The sequence below is a fragment of the Lissotriton vulgaris genome, chromosome 2_1 (genome assembly GCF_964263255.1).
Source record: "Lissotriton vulgaris chromosome 2_1, aLisVul1.2, whole genome shotgun sequence".
NCBI lineage: Eukaryota > Metazoa > Chordata > Amphibia > Caudata > Salamandridae > Lissotriton > Lissotriton vulgaris.
Window position 1 is genome coordinate 389,996,266 of NC_141687.1, and position 15,638 is coordinate 390,011,903.

General features: G+C 39.9%; 1 protein-coding gene across 2 annotated transcripts in view; it reads right to left on the reverse strand.

The window, feature by feature from the left end:
• Nucleotides 1-1,915: 1,915 nt before the first annotated feature.
• Nucleotides 1,916-15,638, reverse strand: part of HYCC2 (hyccin PI4KA lipid kinase complex subunit 2) — a 699,566-nt gene continuing 685,843 nt past the window's right edge. Inside the window, exon 12 of one of the 2 annotated variants that reach the window (XM_086955234.1) lies at nt 1,916-7,294. In XM_086955234.1, the coding sequence (XP_086811360.1) occupies nt 6,696-7,294 (599 nt within the window). In that variant the 3' untranslated portion in view covers nt 1,916-6,695. The remainder of the gene's footprint in view (nt 7,295-15,638) is intronic. The other variant, XM_086955235.1, reaches the window with a different exon arrangement.

Below are 15,638 nucleotides of genomic sequence, written 5' to 3' on the forward strand. Positions count from 1 at the left end.
CGTTGCTCAAGATATTTTGATTTTTTAAGTAATGAGAAGAACTCCATCAAAGACCTAGAATCACCACTACAGTGGCCCATTTTCAATTCTTTTGGAATGCCTATTGTAAGGCAGGATTTCCTTTATTTAGAACCATAGTGCATACGTTTTTTTCCTGGGGATTAGGTTGTGTACGTGATACACGTACAGTTTTTTAAGATTTCTTCTCTGATGTACATTGTAGGAAAAGGAAATTCTGCTAAGGAAATAAAATTAAATGTGTTTGACAATGCTGATTTGCACTTATAACTTTCATTTCAAGAAATGCAACTTAAAATTGATGATACATCATCATGAGAACAAGAATGAAACACCAATTCCCTGCAATCAAGTAACATGATAGTCTGCTATCACAGAGGTTCTAATAAAAAGTGGTAACCGGCATGTCACTACTGATGCACAATTTGAAACAGAATTTTAAAGCATGTAATATAATTAGTTTGAGAAAATACTAGCCTATCTTTTTAGGTATGGTGGAAACTCTTCTAAAGGAATTATCTACAGTTCTCATTTCACACGAGTTATGCAGTGTGGATGAAACTGTTAATTTCTGTTGATTAAGTTGTGCTTAAGACTTATTGCAGGATTTTAACTTTGTACAAAAGTCACTTATGCAGATGCGGGATATGACATCACAGTCACTTGATGCACGTTGGAGAGGACCAAAAAGTGGGCAAACATTGCTACTATTTTGTTAAGACATGCTTCTTTCCCTTCTGGAAGGGGCAGTTGGGAGGAAAAGGTTGTTTATTGATGAAGGTCTATTAAGTGAAAAGTGCAGTTCAGGGAGGGGTAGTGGCGATCAAACATTATGTGCCATTACAAATGATCAAATATTATGTGTCAAAGAAATGTCAACACTATGGTTTAGAACAGTAGCAATGTCAAGGTAATAACTATACTTATGTACATTTCTAAATGAAATAGGACTCTTCTGAGGAGAAGTAAACAAGGTTAGTAACAATCAGCCAAATGCAGGTGCTGTTTTGGGTAGTAAATTTGATCACTTCTAGTAAAGCTGTTTGACACTGATCTCAACCACTGAATTGCTGCCTTTGATGTAAGAGTGCTATGCTTCCAGGTGGAGTCACGCAATACCAGGTAGAGGTATATTTCTTGAAGGTCTAGCAATATCCATTGTGATATTTTGTGGTAAATGCTCCCATAGTGCAAAAATTGAGCACCTCCACCCCATAAAATATTTTGGGATAAAACGTCTACTTTAAGGACAAGTTGAACCTCCCCCTATTAAACACAAAATCCGTCTCAGACTACAGCATATGGGGGCTAACTGCTCCCTGGGTGCATATAAACACATTATTATAGCTTTCTAATTTATGATGCCTCAAATTAGCTCAAACATTTTGTAAAGCATATAACTGAGCAAGAGAATGCTATTAGCAGTGACAACAACATTAATTTAAAGCCTTTTGGTCAGCCTAAATTGTGAATATCAAATGTATTAGACATTGGCTAATTGGGTCTCGCTGTTCCACCACTAACCTTAGAACACACTAGTTTGAGTTCCGTAGAAATCAGTATTTCTCATGTCTAAAATCTTTGCCTATTTGGGGAAACCACCAGTATCAGCAATCCAATGTTCACAAGCAGAGATAAGAAGAAAACTCACCCATGCAGCTGTCATGCTGGCCAATGAGTATTTCTACACATTGAAATGTTGGGTTAACCAAGAATGTTCTTAATGTCCTTATGATCCATAAATTGGTGCCACACTCACACCAATAGTACGGACTAATCTATGCCTAATGAAGTAAGGTCTGCCCTCTGGCATCCGTATTACTTCTCATGTCACAAGACATCGGAATAAAAAGCCATTTTAACTAAGACATACTACTTTCTTTTAAGTGTAATACACCCAAAGTGGTAGAATTTCCAATCACCACTACAGACTCTGGAAGCAAGGATGAAGCTAGCATCTGTAAAAAACTGACACTTGGAGTCCTTTTCAAATTTCCCAAGCAAATATATCTGGGCCAAATGGACTAATCGAAAATATTTGGATCTAATATACATGACCAATGCGTTGTTAATTCTATATAATTAGTGTTAAGGTAACCACACCTGAATGAAAATCTAAAATAATAAATATCTTTGTTCCCTTTCTTTGATTGTCCTTCTGCAGTTGAGGTTTGTGCACAGATTAAAATGCTACAGCACAAACATGGCCTAATTTTGCCAATTGTACTTAGAGGTATATTTACACATATTGAAATGATTGATTTCACATCAACCGCTGAGTTTTCCTATCCAATCAGAGGTATTTCCTAGGGAATTCAAGAAATTTATTTCAAGTAGGAAAATCAAAGATTCTTGAAAGTCTAATAGTGCTTCTCCATACTCCTCATTACTTGAACACAGATGCCCAAGCATTATGGCTCACACAATATGTATATTGTAGCTGCCTGGGATGAATGTGGAAGCCAACAACAGCCAACTAACACAGACGTATTCCGGAAACTCACCACAACCAAGTTTTCCTCAACTCACTCTAAAGTCCATGTGTTTTAGGGAAGGGACACAACACTTGCTCCTGTTTCTAATGTTCGCATAAAGCATTATGTTAACTGCCAGTCAATGAGGCTGCTCAATAAATCATAGCTAACAATAAGATAAAACTTGCAAGGACATTTTTCATTGCAAGAAAAACTGTAGACTAAAAATTCAGGGATTTTCCGGGACAATAGAAGAAATAATAAATATACTGAAAAAGTGCACGTCATACTTCTAGAGAACTGATAAATAATCAAACATCTTTTTGGGGATTTGTTTTCAGTGATTAGTAAGTGTGATAATCATTGCTAAATGAGATCAAGTCATATCATCAATCATATATCAATGTCTGCAACATTGTCTGCATTTATTGACATGACCATTTGCATTTTAGGATCCAACCTCAGTTAGTTACAAATAGCTAAATACATGCTGGCGATGAGAAGTGTTTTCATCATTTATGCAAAAGTGTAATTCAGGAGCTAACAGTCTATGTAGTTAGTGAAGAATACAGACGCCCAGACAGGTGAAATAGAGGAGATCTATCCCTTCCCACATTAGGTTTATATCTTCTTCCTAAGTCACTTGAAAAATGTCAAGTTTCTCTCATCCACCAGTAGACAAACTTCCATAATACCCATCAGAGAAGATGATGGGATGATTCTTGAAGAAAGTGAATTGTCATTTTAATGTCGACAACACTATGCGATCATTCACTTCTCCATATTAACAAAGGTTGTAGAAAACCAGGCACAAGAAATGTCATTGGGCTTTTGAGGGAAGCATTTAATGTTTGTGTACTTTAAGGCAAATGGAGTACCCCACAAATGTGCGTACCAGTTATAGGATGTCATCAGCTAGAATCATGTTAAGCCATCAGTTGCATTCAGAGAATAAGTGTTGTAGGCTCAGCACACAAATCTGCCTGCTAGGATAAGAAATATCAAGTTCCCTGTGGTAGAGTAGTCATTGTGAGAAGACAGCTGTGCCTTGGGAAAAAGAAAAGTTCAACTGTAGGAATGCCCAATAATTATGTCATGTCGCAATTATGCTATAAGACTCTTACAAACGTTTCCAGATGCATAAGTGCTTTTTAAGCATTCCAAAAAGGAGAAAACATGTTGTACCAGAAGTTAGAAATATGGGCAAACCAATTGATGGCCTTCTGGGCCCTCGTCACTCCAGATATTTTCACTTATGCCAACCATAAGAAATATAAGCTGAGTTGTTGTAAGTAAAAAAACAACAAGTTATAACATCTGCTACTAACATACCACATAATACACTGACGTAGACTGGCAGAAGAGCGATTTGGATAGATTGAGCATTCTTACACCAAAACTAAAAACATACACTAAAAGAGGAATTGCAAATGGTAAACTACATATAAAAAGAAGCTACAGAGAAAGGTTTGCAAACACAGTTCTATATCCCTCTTGCAACGCATCTAGAGTTACATCTTCTTCTGTGGTCTTCATATTGCAATTAGGTAAGCAAATGGGAAGATTTTGGGGTCAACAAATCTGCAACATGGAATGTTCGAAAGAAGAGAAGGTTAGTGGTCTGCAGTTTTGAGAGCCTAAGTTTCTGCCAGGAAAGACAGTCAAGTGTAAAACAGATGGGAGAATGGTCACACTACTCAAAAAAGAAAAAGAACGTTTAAACTAAGCATAAAGGGTTGTATGCGTTTTCTACTTTTCTGGAATGCCTTTGTTAATTCAAAGGCTGAAACACCTCTCACCCCGATTTACTGGCTGTAGGTGCTTAGCTGTGGGTAAAAAGGGAAAAATACTCAATTTCAGAGTTTTCTTACACATACATAAAGTTAAACATAACTTAGTATTACTACCCACCACTGTGGCCAATGCAGTGGGGATATTTTACCATCTGAAGAGTTATACAGAGGAAAACTGAAATCAAGTGTGCATAATAAGTAGAAGATTGAAATCCCATAGCAATGACACACTGCTTGTTTAGGCAGAACGGTATTTTGACCCTTACTTTCCTGAGGCAAATACAAACTAAATGCACAAACAAGGCTCTAACAAGTATTTATCAGCAAAACTTTTCGAAAACTATCTCGGTATGTATATAGTCTAAATTCCGCAAAACTAGGATACATAACTGATGCAAATCCTGTGAGTTGGTGTGTTTCTTTCGTTTTTTTTTTAAAGAAGAGTATTCTTGAATGTAATGTTTATGAGGCGAGGAGCGATTGGCAAATAGATTTTCATTTCCACACTAATTAGGATAACACCTTATAAAAGAAAAGTTGCAGTTGAACATACAATACTAACTCTGTAGATGAAAATATACCGGACGTTCAAAAACTCAAAGGTTAAAAATCGCAGTACAAATTTGACATAAAATTCTTAATTTGCTAATTCACTGGGCTTGAGAAACACTTAAATGCTAAACGTTGTTTACACCAGTAGAAAGTGTTTGGTGAAAGAAAACTAAACAAAAGAGTTTCTTATTTTTACACAGTATTACAGTAAAACATTGGCTTAATGTTTTAAAGAGGTAAAAACCAAAGAGTTTGCTATGAATCTGCAAAACTAAAATATTCTTCATGTATCATTGTTCACAGTAAAATAAAAACATCCTACACAGAAGGAAAAAATGCAGACAGAAAAATGCTTATAGACACCTATCCTCAGGGCAGAGAACATGTAAACACAAGGATGATAAATAGAATTAATCAGTAAGAGGCTTATCAACGTTGTGGTCAAATCAACTTTGTTGAGAGCAAACATAAAAACAGGAAAAACAAATAAATTTACTGGCTTATCATTTGCTGGTAGCCAACATTTTAACAACTGCCCCAACAATATCAAGTATACATTCAATCATAGCTTCATTACAGCAACTGGAATTTCTTTGATGTCCTGAGGTCTGGGTAAGCGGTGAGGAAATCCAAATCGGCAACCAGCCTTCCCTTGCAGTTAGATTCTTTCAGGTGAAATTTAGAAACCATTTACACGTTCCCAATACTGAAGAACTCACGGGATCCCGGGAGGATAGGATTTCGTCAACAATCTTTGTTATAAAAAATAAATACTATTCACATCTGCAGCATGGTTCCCCAGCAAATGGCAGACTCCTGTCACCGATTAATTTCCTTGAAAGTGATCTAGCAAGAGAGGAGTGTTTTCTCCGCAGGTCTCATTAAGCAAAACTCAAGAGGAACAGCGAAGACATCAGCTGAGAGTACTTTCACAGCAGTCGGCAGCCTGAGGAAATCCTTCCCCTGAGCAGACCAAACACACTATCTGGTGTTCACATCTGAGAAGGACCGGACAGATCTGTACTTAAAGAACATCGACCACCCCTCCATTCTTACACTTCTATTGAATGGATTATTCTTGCTGGTTACAAAAAAGTGCAGCATGACTTACTGCCCTTGAAGAGTTCTTGAAGGTCATATTGAAAGGGTCATTAAACCAGAGCAAGTGACTTCTTAGCTACATCAATTCACTCCAACTCACACTTTGAGAGTAAAGGAACTAGTTCACGAATGTGTTGGTTTATGGATGATCATTGTTCAGATGACAGACAAGAGTGGGAACACAAACAACCCTCTTTCTGAGGTACGGTGAAGAAGACGACTTAGAGCAGCGACATTGGCAAGTATGGATTGCACAGACTCAGAAATCCAGTGTCATGACCATATCTCTGAGGCACTCCTGGATCAGAGAGACAAATTACGTTCCAGCATTCTTCTTGGTCCTGCCAATTGAGATAAACAACTGGTTTCTATTTATTTCTCAGCAAAGCTTCGCAGTCAAAGGTATCACATTCACCATTTCCTTTAGTGTCTACACAGTCTCACAGTGTTGAAATGGGACTGGTCAACCTACGATGGATTGCACATCACCCAAGGAGAAAGGAAGGCATGAAAAGGCATTCATTTCAAACTGCCTCACGACCCATTTACACAAGGAAGGGTGGAGGATCAAGGACAAAGAAGGAGGAGGCTCTTATTGCTGTTTCAGTACAAAACACAGTATGATCACTTGGATTGAGACAAACGAGGTCACAAAAGTTAGTAGTTTCACACCGTGGGATGACACATCCTGGTCTTGTGCAGAGGATGCAAGGTTTGGTTAAAAGGAGCACAACGTGGACAAGGTCAAAAGTTAAAGCTACACTTGAGAGATCAACTGCATATTAAAACTGGGGGACCGAGACTGCTTAGACAGTGGGGTTCCTGGGGACAGAAGATCTTTACCTTCCCCAGCTTTGCCCAGGCGATCTTCTTGTAGACTAATGGTCGAGAACCGGTTGGTATTGCCAGCTGCTAGATTAGTAACACCTTCAATGCCGGTGCTGGCACCTGCTTGACTGCCATTCACATAGTCAAATGATTTGCTGGAAGAAGCACTGCCAGTCCGGATGAGACATAAGCTGTTTGCTTTTGGCACCACCTGGCCTGCAGGAAGGCTCAAGTGCTTCTTCATCGGAGAGAGCTCCAATGCTTCCCCTGCAGGTTCAGAAGCTGTTGTCAGGGGTTGTTTTCGAGGAACTGTATCTCGAGGGCTCTCTGGTTTCACAAGAGAGGAGCATTCCTTTTCCTTAATCAGACGCCCACTTACTGCTTTCCGTAAGCTGCTTGTTCTCTGAGTTGAAGAAGATAATGGTTTGGACCCAACTGGTTGACTGCTGATAGAGGCGCCGGATGAAAAACCCTCATCTGCATCATTGAGGTTCACAGAGTCCTCTCGGCCAATCACTCCGTCGGCATCTAAAATAAATCCAGACAAAATAAGTGAAACGGCAGTTGAGATTCATCTAGAACAGCTGTCAACACCATTCATTTAAATATCCCCAAGTCAATGTTTAACTTGGACAGTTTGTGAACTTTCACTAGCCTGCAGACTGTAAACATACTCAACACTGGACTTTAGTGGTCGCTTGCTTTTCTTTGTCCAGATAGTTTCATGTAAAACTCTATTCAAAAAGCGTACTCTGAGCATAACAAATCAGCTCCTTGAGGCTTGGAATGGTTTAAAGATGATTAGGTAAGTCAGCATTAGTGACAGAAAATGTACATAACATGGCCTACAGCATGTACATTCGGTTATTGTTGATGCATTGGAGTCCTGAAACAGATGACCTGCTAGAAAGCAGAGGAAAATACTTTCAGGTTTTCAACATCTTTCATGTAAAAACATGTAAATTAATTACAAAATGTATCCTCTTTGATAAGTTTGTAGGTGTTCTGGGGAAATTGTTGCGTATATGAGGTCACCAGTTTAGTATGTATGTCCATTTTTTTTAATGCAAAACTTCCAAAGTTAGATGATGCTGTAATTAAAAGTCTGCAGAGGGCCTCTTGTAGCGCTCTTCTACTTAACACTAATCTTAAATGGACATTTAGTACTGAGCAGAAGATCTCGGTGTCTGAAGTACAACATGAACACATGGAAACCCATTAAAGCTGGAAGAGCAAAATCAGAAGTAACTTGGCTGCTTTTCACTCCACACTGTGAACACGGTCGGCCTTGAACAGAGGATTTTGGTGATAACCTTCCTGTATAAACATCGCCACCACTGTAGCTGCCAGCCATTACTACAAGATGTAAGACTCAATGAAGAAATGTTGATAGTGTGTTCCACTTGCCAAGGACACATAACACAGTGTACACAGAATGTGTTAATCTGGCTTTACCCCGCCATGATGCACTATACGGAAAGAGTACACTAAGTGGTGAACATATATGAAGACGAGATATACACAATGACGCTGCCTCAGCACACAGCCATGGCCTAACAGTGGCAGGAGAAGTTATTCAAGTCAATGTTGCCAAATAAGATTAAACGTTTATGGAAACACTCATGCTTTAAACCTACTGGCTTTCAACCAATACAAAGAAATAGGAATTGTTGTTTTTTTTATGTGAAAATACCATACAAAGCTTTTCATACTTGCAAACGAGATTTAAAAAAACAAGTTTACACATCACTTCAAGTGGCCAATATGTGGGAAGATGTTAAAAAGCACAATACATTTCGTGGGGTAGAGCCAGCATATGCCAAAACAAAAGATTAACGTAAATATATCACAAATGAGACAGATTAACAGTTTCTTCTCGCAGGGGTTTGTGCTCTATGACCACATGGAGGGAATAATCTAAAGCAAGAGGCCATTTAAATCAATGTGTAGTTACCTAAGTCGGTGCTTGAGGAAGCTGGGGAATGAGAACCCAGGTTCAAGAACATCCAGCATATCTTCAATGAACTCTTATCACCAAATCTCCTTCACTGATGATATTTATCAACTCAGACTCTGCCTCAATCTAATCCAACTAAATGTGTGGCACCTACCCTAAAGCTCAACACAATAAAGAGAACCCCTCAAGATTGAAATTGCACCAAATAACCATTGATGCAAGCTTGGCTATCCGACATGAACCTAGAAGGCTTCACCTCAGAGAAAAAGGTAATGCAAAAATCACTTGGATTCACCCCTCGACACAGTTCAGCTTCAAAGAAAACACTGCCCAGAAAATCAAAAGAGCACACTAGTAGCTCACCCTTCACAAAAATACACAACTGTGCCTGCCTGAAAGCATCAACAGAATGTCAGTGCCAGGTCTTTTCCTCTCTCACCTGATGGCAGCAACGGTAGGTTCAATTGCCCCCTTTAGATTGGATGTTACTTGCAAAGGAAGCCAGAGTAATCAAAGGCTTAAAAAAGTTAAATCCCAATACTGAGAACTACACTCACTCCAAACCAGCATCATCCATCAGACCAGTTGCATTACCCAAAAGGCATTTAAAAACATTGCAAGACAGAAGTTGAAGAAATGCAAGAAAGAAAATTCACCATAAGAAATTACCTCATAAGAACGGCTCCCATACTTCTGCTTTTCGGAAAAAAACATGAAGACATATCAGCACTACTTACCCACGGAAAAATAAACTATCCCTTGTAAACAGTCATGAATTGTATTGTCTGGTTCCCTCCTACTGTTTTAGTGCTCCTTTGCTCTCCTGCTAGGTTTTAATTGTACACATACCTATACTGACATCTAATGAGCTTGATCCTTTGACAAGGGTGCAGCATCGATTGGTGGGGCAGGGTGGTAGGTGGTAACATTTCAACAATAGTAGTTTTTACATCTTATGGCTCAGGAGATAGACCAAATATGAATTAAGGTTGAATGTCCTGGCATTATAGACAGGACACCACCTTAGCAAAAACCATGGTGAACAATCCTAAGGTCGCATGTAGACCAAATGGAAGGTGCTGGTAGTAACATCACATACTACATGTACTTGTAAAGCACACAATCACTGAGAAAGGCATCTCTGCGCTGAATAACAGGTATTTATTGTAACCCATTGCAATGGTACTTAATGTATCTCCCTTGGATGGAAGAAAAGCGGAGTGGTAGTAGTGGTGCTGACAATTCATCAAACAGGATGAACCTTGGATGGTCCTACTGAGGTGGAACATGAAAGTCTGTGATTTGCAAATCCCACCCTCCCGGTACACTGCTACCACAATTCTGGAAATGGTAATTCTGAACTTTAAAAAAGTAAGCAACTCCTAGAAGCTGCAGGGATCAACATTTACCCACAAAACACCAATCATTTTCTCTAAGGTGATGGAGCAAGACTCTGAACCTTCACCATGGAGTTTCTCCAAAGCCAACTCTTTGCTGACAGGGTTCATGGGAGACTAAAACTGTAGACAATTTTGGTGAAAATATGCCACAAATTCTAGATTATACGTGTCTAGAGATGAACCAGCAGTCAAGCATTCAACTTTCTACAGTAGGTGAATAATCTCAGACCAGCAGAAGTCCTCCTCTTGAAAGGAGTCAGACATCTTTGAATATTCGGTAGCAGTGAAAATGGGACTGCTTAGATTGCCAAATCTGCATGGTCATAAGTGATAGGCTGGTAGAAATGAAAAAGCACAGCCTTCTTGTAACTGTGATTTCTTGGACAACTGAAAGTTGCACAGCATCGTTTATGAAAATGAAAGCTGGAGATGAATTCATGGTTAATCATAGCTATTCTTATTTATCAAGGAAAATAATATTACTGCTAAATTGCAGAACAATTACGTTATTCTCTATATCTAGATTTAAGGCAGGGAGGGGAGTTGAACAAAGCACTGAAAACACAAGAGCTATAAGCTTTTCTGGGGTTTGAGGGCATCAAATCGTACTGCTGAATGGATATTTTGTCTTCAAGGTTACTGAAAAGTATTTCAGAATGGCACTCTCTACAGCTGCTTATCTCTCCACCAAACACGCACCTGTATACCCTCTCGGGAGATTTGTGCGCTATACAAATCAACATAAGATAACATAACCTCTGTGAGATTGGTCTAGACTCTATTTTGTAAGTTTCCCATTCTATTCATCGATGCCTTTTTACAATGCATAGGTTTAAGATATCACGGACCATACCCTTTGTCTTTCACTATGCAGGCACACTTGGTTGAATGAACTGCAGTTTTATCCATCCGAGAGATAATCATTTTCGATTGTGGGTTTTGAAATGCTGGGGAATAGTTGCTCTTTATCCGACAATAAAGGTATAACGTAATTATTGTATTCATATAGCCAGCAACAGTCCCTGGGCAAGGAAGAGGCAGTTAAGATTACATTGTGAGTGCTTCTATGGCCTTTGCCAGAATAAAATGCAGAGACCGATCTTAATCATGACCTCCTTGTTACCCAAATTAGTGGGCAGGCTAGAGTACCACACTAAAGCTTTCTAGGCAGTAAGGTTCTGTGAACCAGCAAAAGTTGAGGATTGTCGATAACCGAAAATAGGTGGACAAGAATCCTGTCAGGCAAAGGCTGGAAATTGGTTGCTGGATGCACTTACGTGCAATCAATATACAAGCATCTTCAAAGATATATGAAAACCGTAGGATTGGCCAGAGAAGATGAAACACATTGTGTGAAACGTCACAATGGACAAGTGGAATTGACCTCAAATAATACCATTCTGGGGTGCCACTCCTACTTCCTTTCTAAAATATAGCATTTTTATAAGAAGTCAAAGCATGCATAAAATAAACAAACTCCGTGAAACAGAATCAAACATAATCCGTGTGCATATACCACAAGGAAAAATAAACATAGCTTTGTGGTTGATATATGCTCTATTTCAATAAAGACACATGTCCCTTAAACTGACTAGACGAAAGATAAAGATGCAGGATATAGGTTACAAAAGTCCTTTGGACTAGGATTGGTTATACATTTTTTCCAATTTAATAGCTTTGACAAGCAGTTTCACAGACTGTTTCAGGGTGGCACAACTGAATAAGAACAAGATATACATACAGCACTAGCAAACAAAACACAAGAATAATATGGGAATCCTGTAAAACATTCACCGTTAGCATAATCGAACAATCGTGATACAGGCTAATGTTAGAAACCGGTCAGCTTACAAATTAATTTATAGTAAAATCAGGAAAATCTCCATAGCAAAGCTACCTCACCAGTACTAGTCTCAGAAGCACTAACGCTCACACAGATCAACTACGATGGGCATTAACAGTAAAGAAAAAAACCTTTCACCAATGGATCCGGAGGACATGACAGGAAAACCACTGTCTCAACAAATTCAGCATGTAACGAACAATACCACGTGCTACTTGTGCAGCCAACACAAACCACACATCCAGTCGCTGCAATGTCATGCCAGCTCTCCCAGTGCAGCTCTCAAATTAGATACTGGAACAAACATACCAGCACCCAATTTGCAGAGAGCCTCATCAAACCCCACTCATCTATAATGGAGGCTTTGGACACCAATGAATACAAACCAATTGCCACCTAATAGAGCTAACTAAAAGATAGGTAAGGGAAAACTTGATGACCATCTGTGACAACCTACTCCCTACAAGCGACATGTGGCAATCAGACATAAAAACATCAATGCGAACGAGTTTTACACAACCTACAACAGTCTTAGAATTACAAAAAGGCAATAGCCCTGAAACTGTGTTGGAAAATCGCTACCTTAAACATCACATGAAAAAGCTTACTGCGTTCATAATTTTAAAAAAACGCCAAAACAGCATGAAGTCCACAACAAATGGTAAAAATAAATACCAGTGGCTTAGATGTATTTAAGTGAAGGATGAGACTGTGCAAGAGACACTGAAGGAACCAGACGAATAGTCTAAAAAAAAAAAAGACGACATCAGCAAATGCACCAGTGATTCATCGATACAATCAAGGAAGATTTTCACTCTTCAACAGCAGGTGACTAACATCGATGCCTTGAAAAATGCAATGACCTCAATATTCTTTTTATAGCAAAATCAAAAAATTTAAATACAGAAACATACTGCCACGAACTAAGCAGAATCATGGTATTCCAACCTCGCCCACTCTCGATTCATCACACCTTTAGCTTCTTCCTGCGAACTGGTTTGGCCCAAAAACCAGCTAGTAGAGCCCCGCACAGACACTTGTATACATAAATCAATTACTCCCTAAATGGAAATGTATATCAGATCCAAGATTAATGCTCTTCATACCGAATGCCCTGAAAAATGCAATCAGTAAGCCTCTCCTGTAAAACTCTAGAGAGGATGCAAAATCATGTCTACGGTCAATATTCAGCTTTCACTACCCCAGTTAATGATGGGAAAGGAGGTTACTAGACATCTCCAAGACAGCTCCTACAGCACCTAAAACTAAATACTTCCTGCAGGAGCATCAGTCTAGGTTCTGGCTAGGCAGTGGTGCTAAAACCTGCCATGCAAGTATCAGAGAGTAACTCCTGTGATAACACAGTGAGCCCATATGCTGCTTGATCACTCAAACTACTTCCCCATATACCATGATATTCTTCTAAGCAGACTGGTCCACTCTGAATTGGACGCGGTCCTTCCACTCAAATAAAAGCCAACTAGTTCACATTGGCTCAACAGACCATCCATCACACTTCTTGACAGGTGATCGGCTCCTTTATCTTGTCCACTCTTAAAAGAATATGTACATCCTCTAGAAAAACATTGCTTGAACAGTACCAAGTGAGCCCACAAAATGATGCTGATGATATGCATATTCATATCTAGGAGGAATACATGTCATTGACCCGGATTAGCATCGTCATCTAATTGGACCACATTTCCACTGGGAGAAAGATGGAGGGAGATTGAAGACATCAGAATGTTTCTGGCTGTGGAAAACACTGCGTCGGACTCGAGGGCAGAGCCAAATTACATACAGTTGAAAATGAACCCTGAATTCTTGTGCAGTGTGCACCGTTTTTTACCTAAAATCCCTGCAAATGGCAAAACAGAATGAAGGAGCCTCCATGTACCGACTGGACTCCAACTCCTTCCTCTCAGAAATTCAGTATCCAGGCTCTAGCTTGACTCCAGTGCTCTGAAGTATGCGAAAGGCGGTAGGCAGCATTTTATATATCTTCAGAAATAAATAAATCGCTACTAGCAACAGTGTGGCTCCACAGGTAAAACCTGGTCACCAAATCTGTTCTAGTCCCAATGCCAAGGAAGGAAATAAGGTTATGTCCGAAAAATGCAGATTGCTGGAATTGCTAGATGCCATAGCATATATACTTGAGAAAGGCAGATACTGGTGGTAATTTGAATTAGTACGAACATGCACAGAGAGCCTGTTTTTTCGAATGAATGCACTGTACATTAAAAGAATTCAAGAAAATGATCTTGCACACGGTTACACTGGTATTGATTAAATAGTTATTTTTATAGCATTCAGATAAATGAATGCAAGTTGTTTTCTGCTAAAGCACTCTAGCACTCTTAATGGCCCTCCATTAGAGATTAATAAAATTCAGTTACCAGGAACGGGATGCAGATTTACTTCCATGCCCACGGTTGCTGGATAGGGCAAAATTCACTTGGCTTAGGTGGATCCTTGTGGGCATAGACTAGGTATAAAAGTCTACTGTGTTACTTGATTACAGAGAAGGCTTAAAAAAAGAAAATCGGCCAGCTTTTTGCAAAATGTGAAATCCGGAAAAACATCAGTTCATGTGATGCCCTCAGGGAGGAGTGAACTAATGCCTTACTACGTTGAAGAAGCTAATATCAGAGCCTACTGAAAACTTGAATGAAATGAAACCTTGAACATGTTAATAGCAACAGAAGTAGGGTTTGCAACTCCTACCAGCTGTATTTATGATGTGACGAGGGCAGAGGAGTTAGAATACATCGGCATTCTCTGGATTAATATGAGACAACTCCAGCTAAAATCTGACAGTGTGTGAGAGGAGGCCATATCACTATTTCTCCTTGTTGTGTAAGAAGTAAGGATGCAGATTCCGGTCCAAGGAGAAATAGTGATATGCCATTTGGCAATATAGAGTTATGTGTTAACAAAGAAAGTCAAATATGCTTTGAAACCATATAACAATCTGCAGCTTCCCCCAGGGCTTCTCCCTCAGCGCCACCCTCTTCAACTCTCCCATGACGCAGACATTGCCCGCACCCACGGACTCAACATCATCTCTTATGCCGCCACCCAGATCGTCCTTGCCCTCACAGAAGACGCTTACTTCATCCGAACCAACATCCACAACTCCATGTCCGACATCATTACCTGGATGAAGACCAACTGCCTTAAACTTTACTCGGACAAGACAGAAGCCCTCATCTTCTGGAACAAGCCCTCCCCTTGGGACGACACATGGTGGCTGACCAAACTCGGACCCTCACCCTCTTCCACCAACCACACACGCACCTTGGAATCCTCCTGGACAGCCAACTGACCATGAAAAAGCCGATCAACGCCATCTCCTCTGCCTGCTTCCTCACCCTCCGCCTGATCTTCCGATGGATCCCTGTCTCGACCTTAAAAGACAGTCACCCAGGCCCTCGTCTCCAGCTGCCTTGACTACAGCAACACACACTATGATGGAACCACCAAACCGCTCCTGAACCGCCACCAGACCATCCAAAGCACAGCAGCTAGACTCTTCCTCAACCTCCCCAGAAGATCCAGCACCTCCTCTCACCTCAGATCTTTACACTGGCTCCCCGTCCAGGAAAGAAGTCTCTTCAAACCGCTCACACACGCCTACAAAGCCCTCCACAAAACTGGACCTGCCAACAT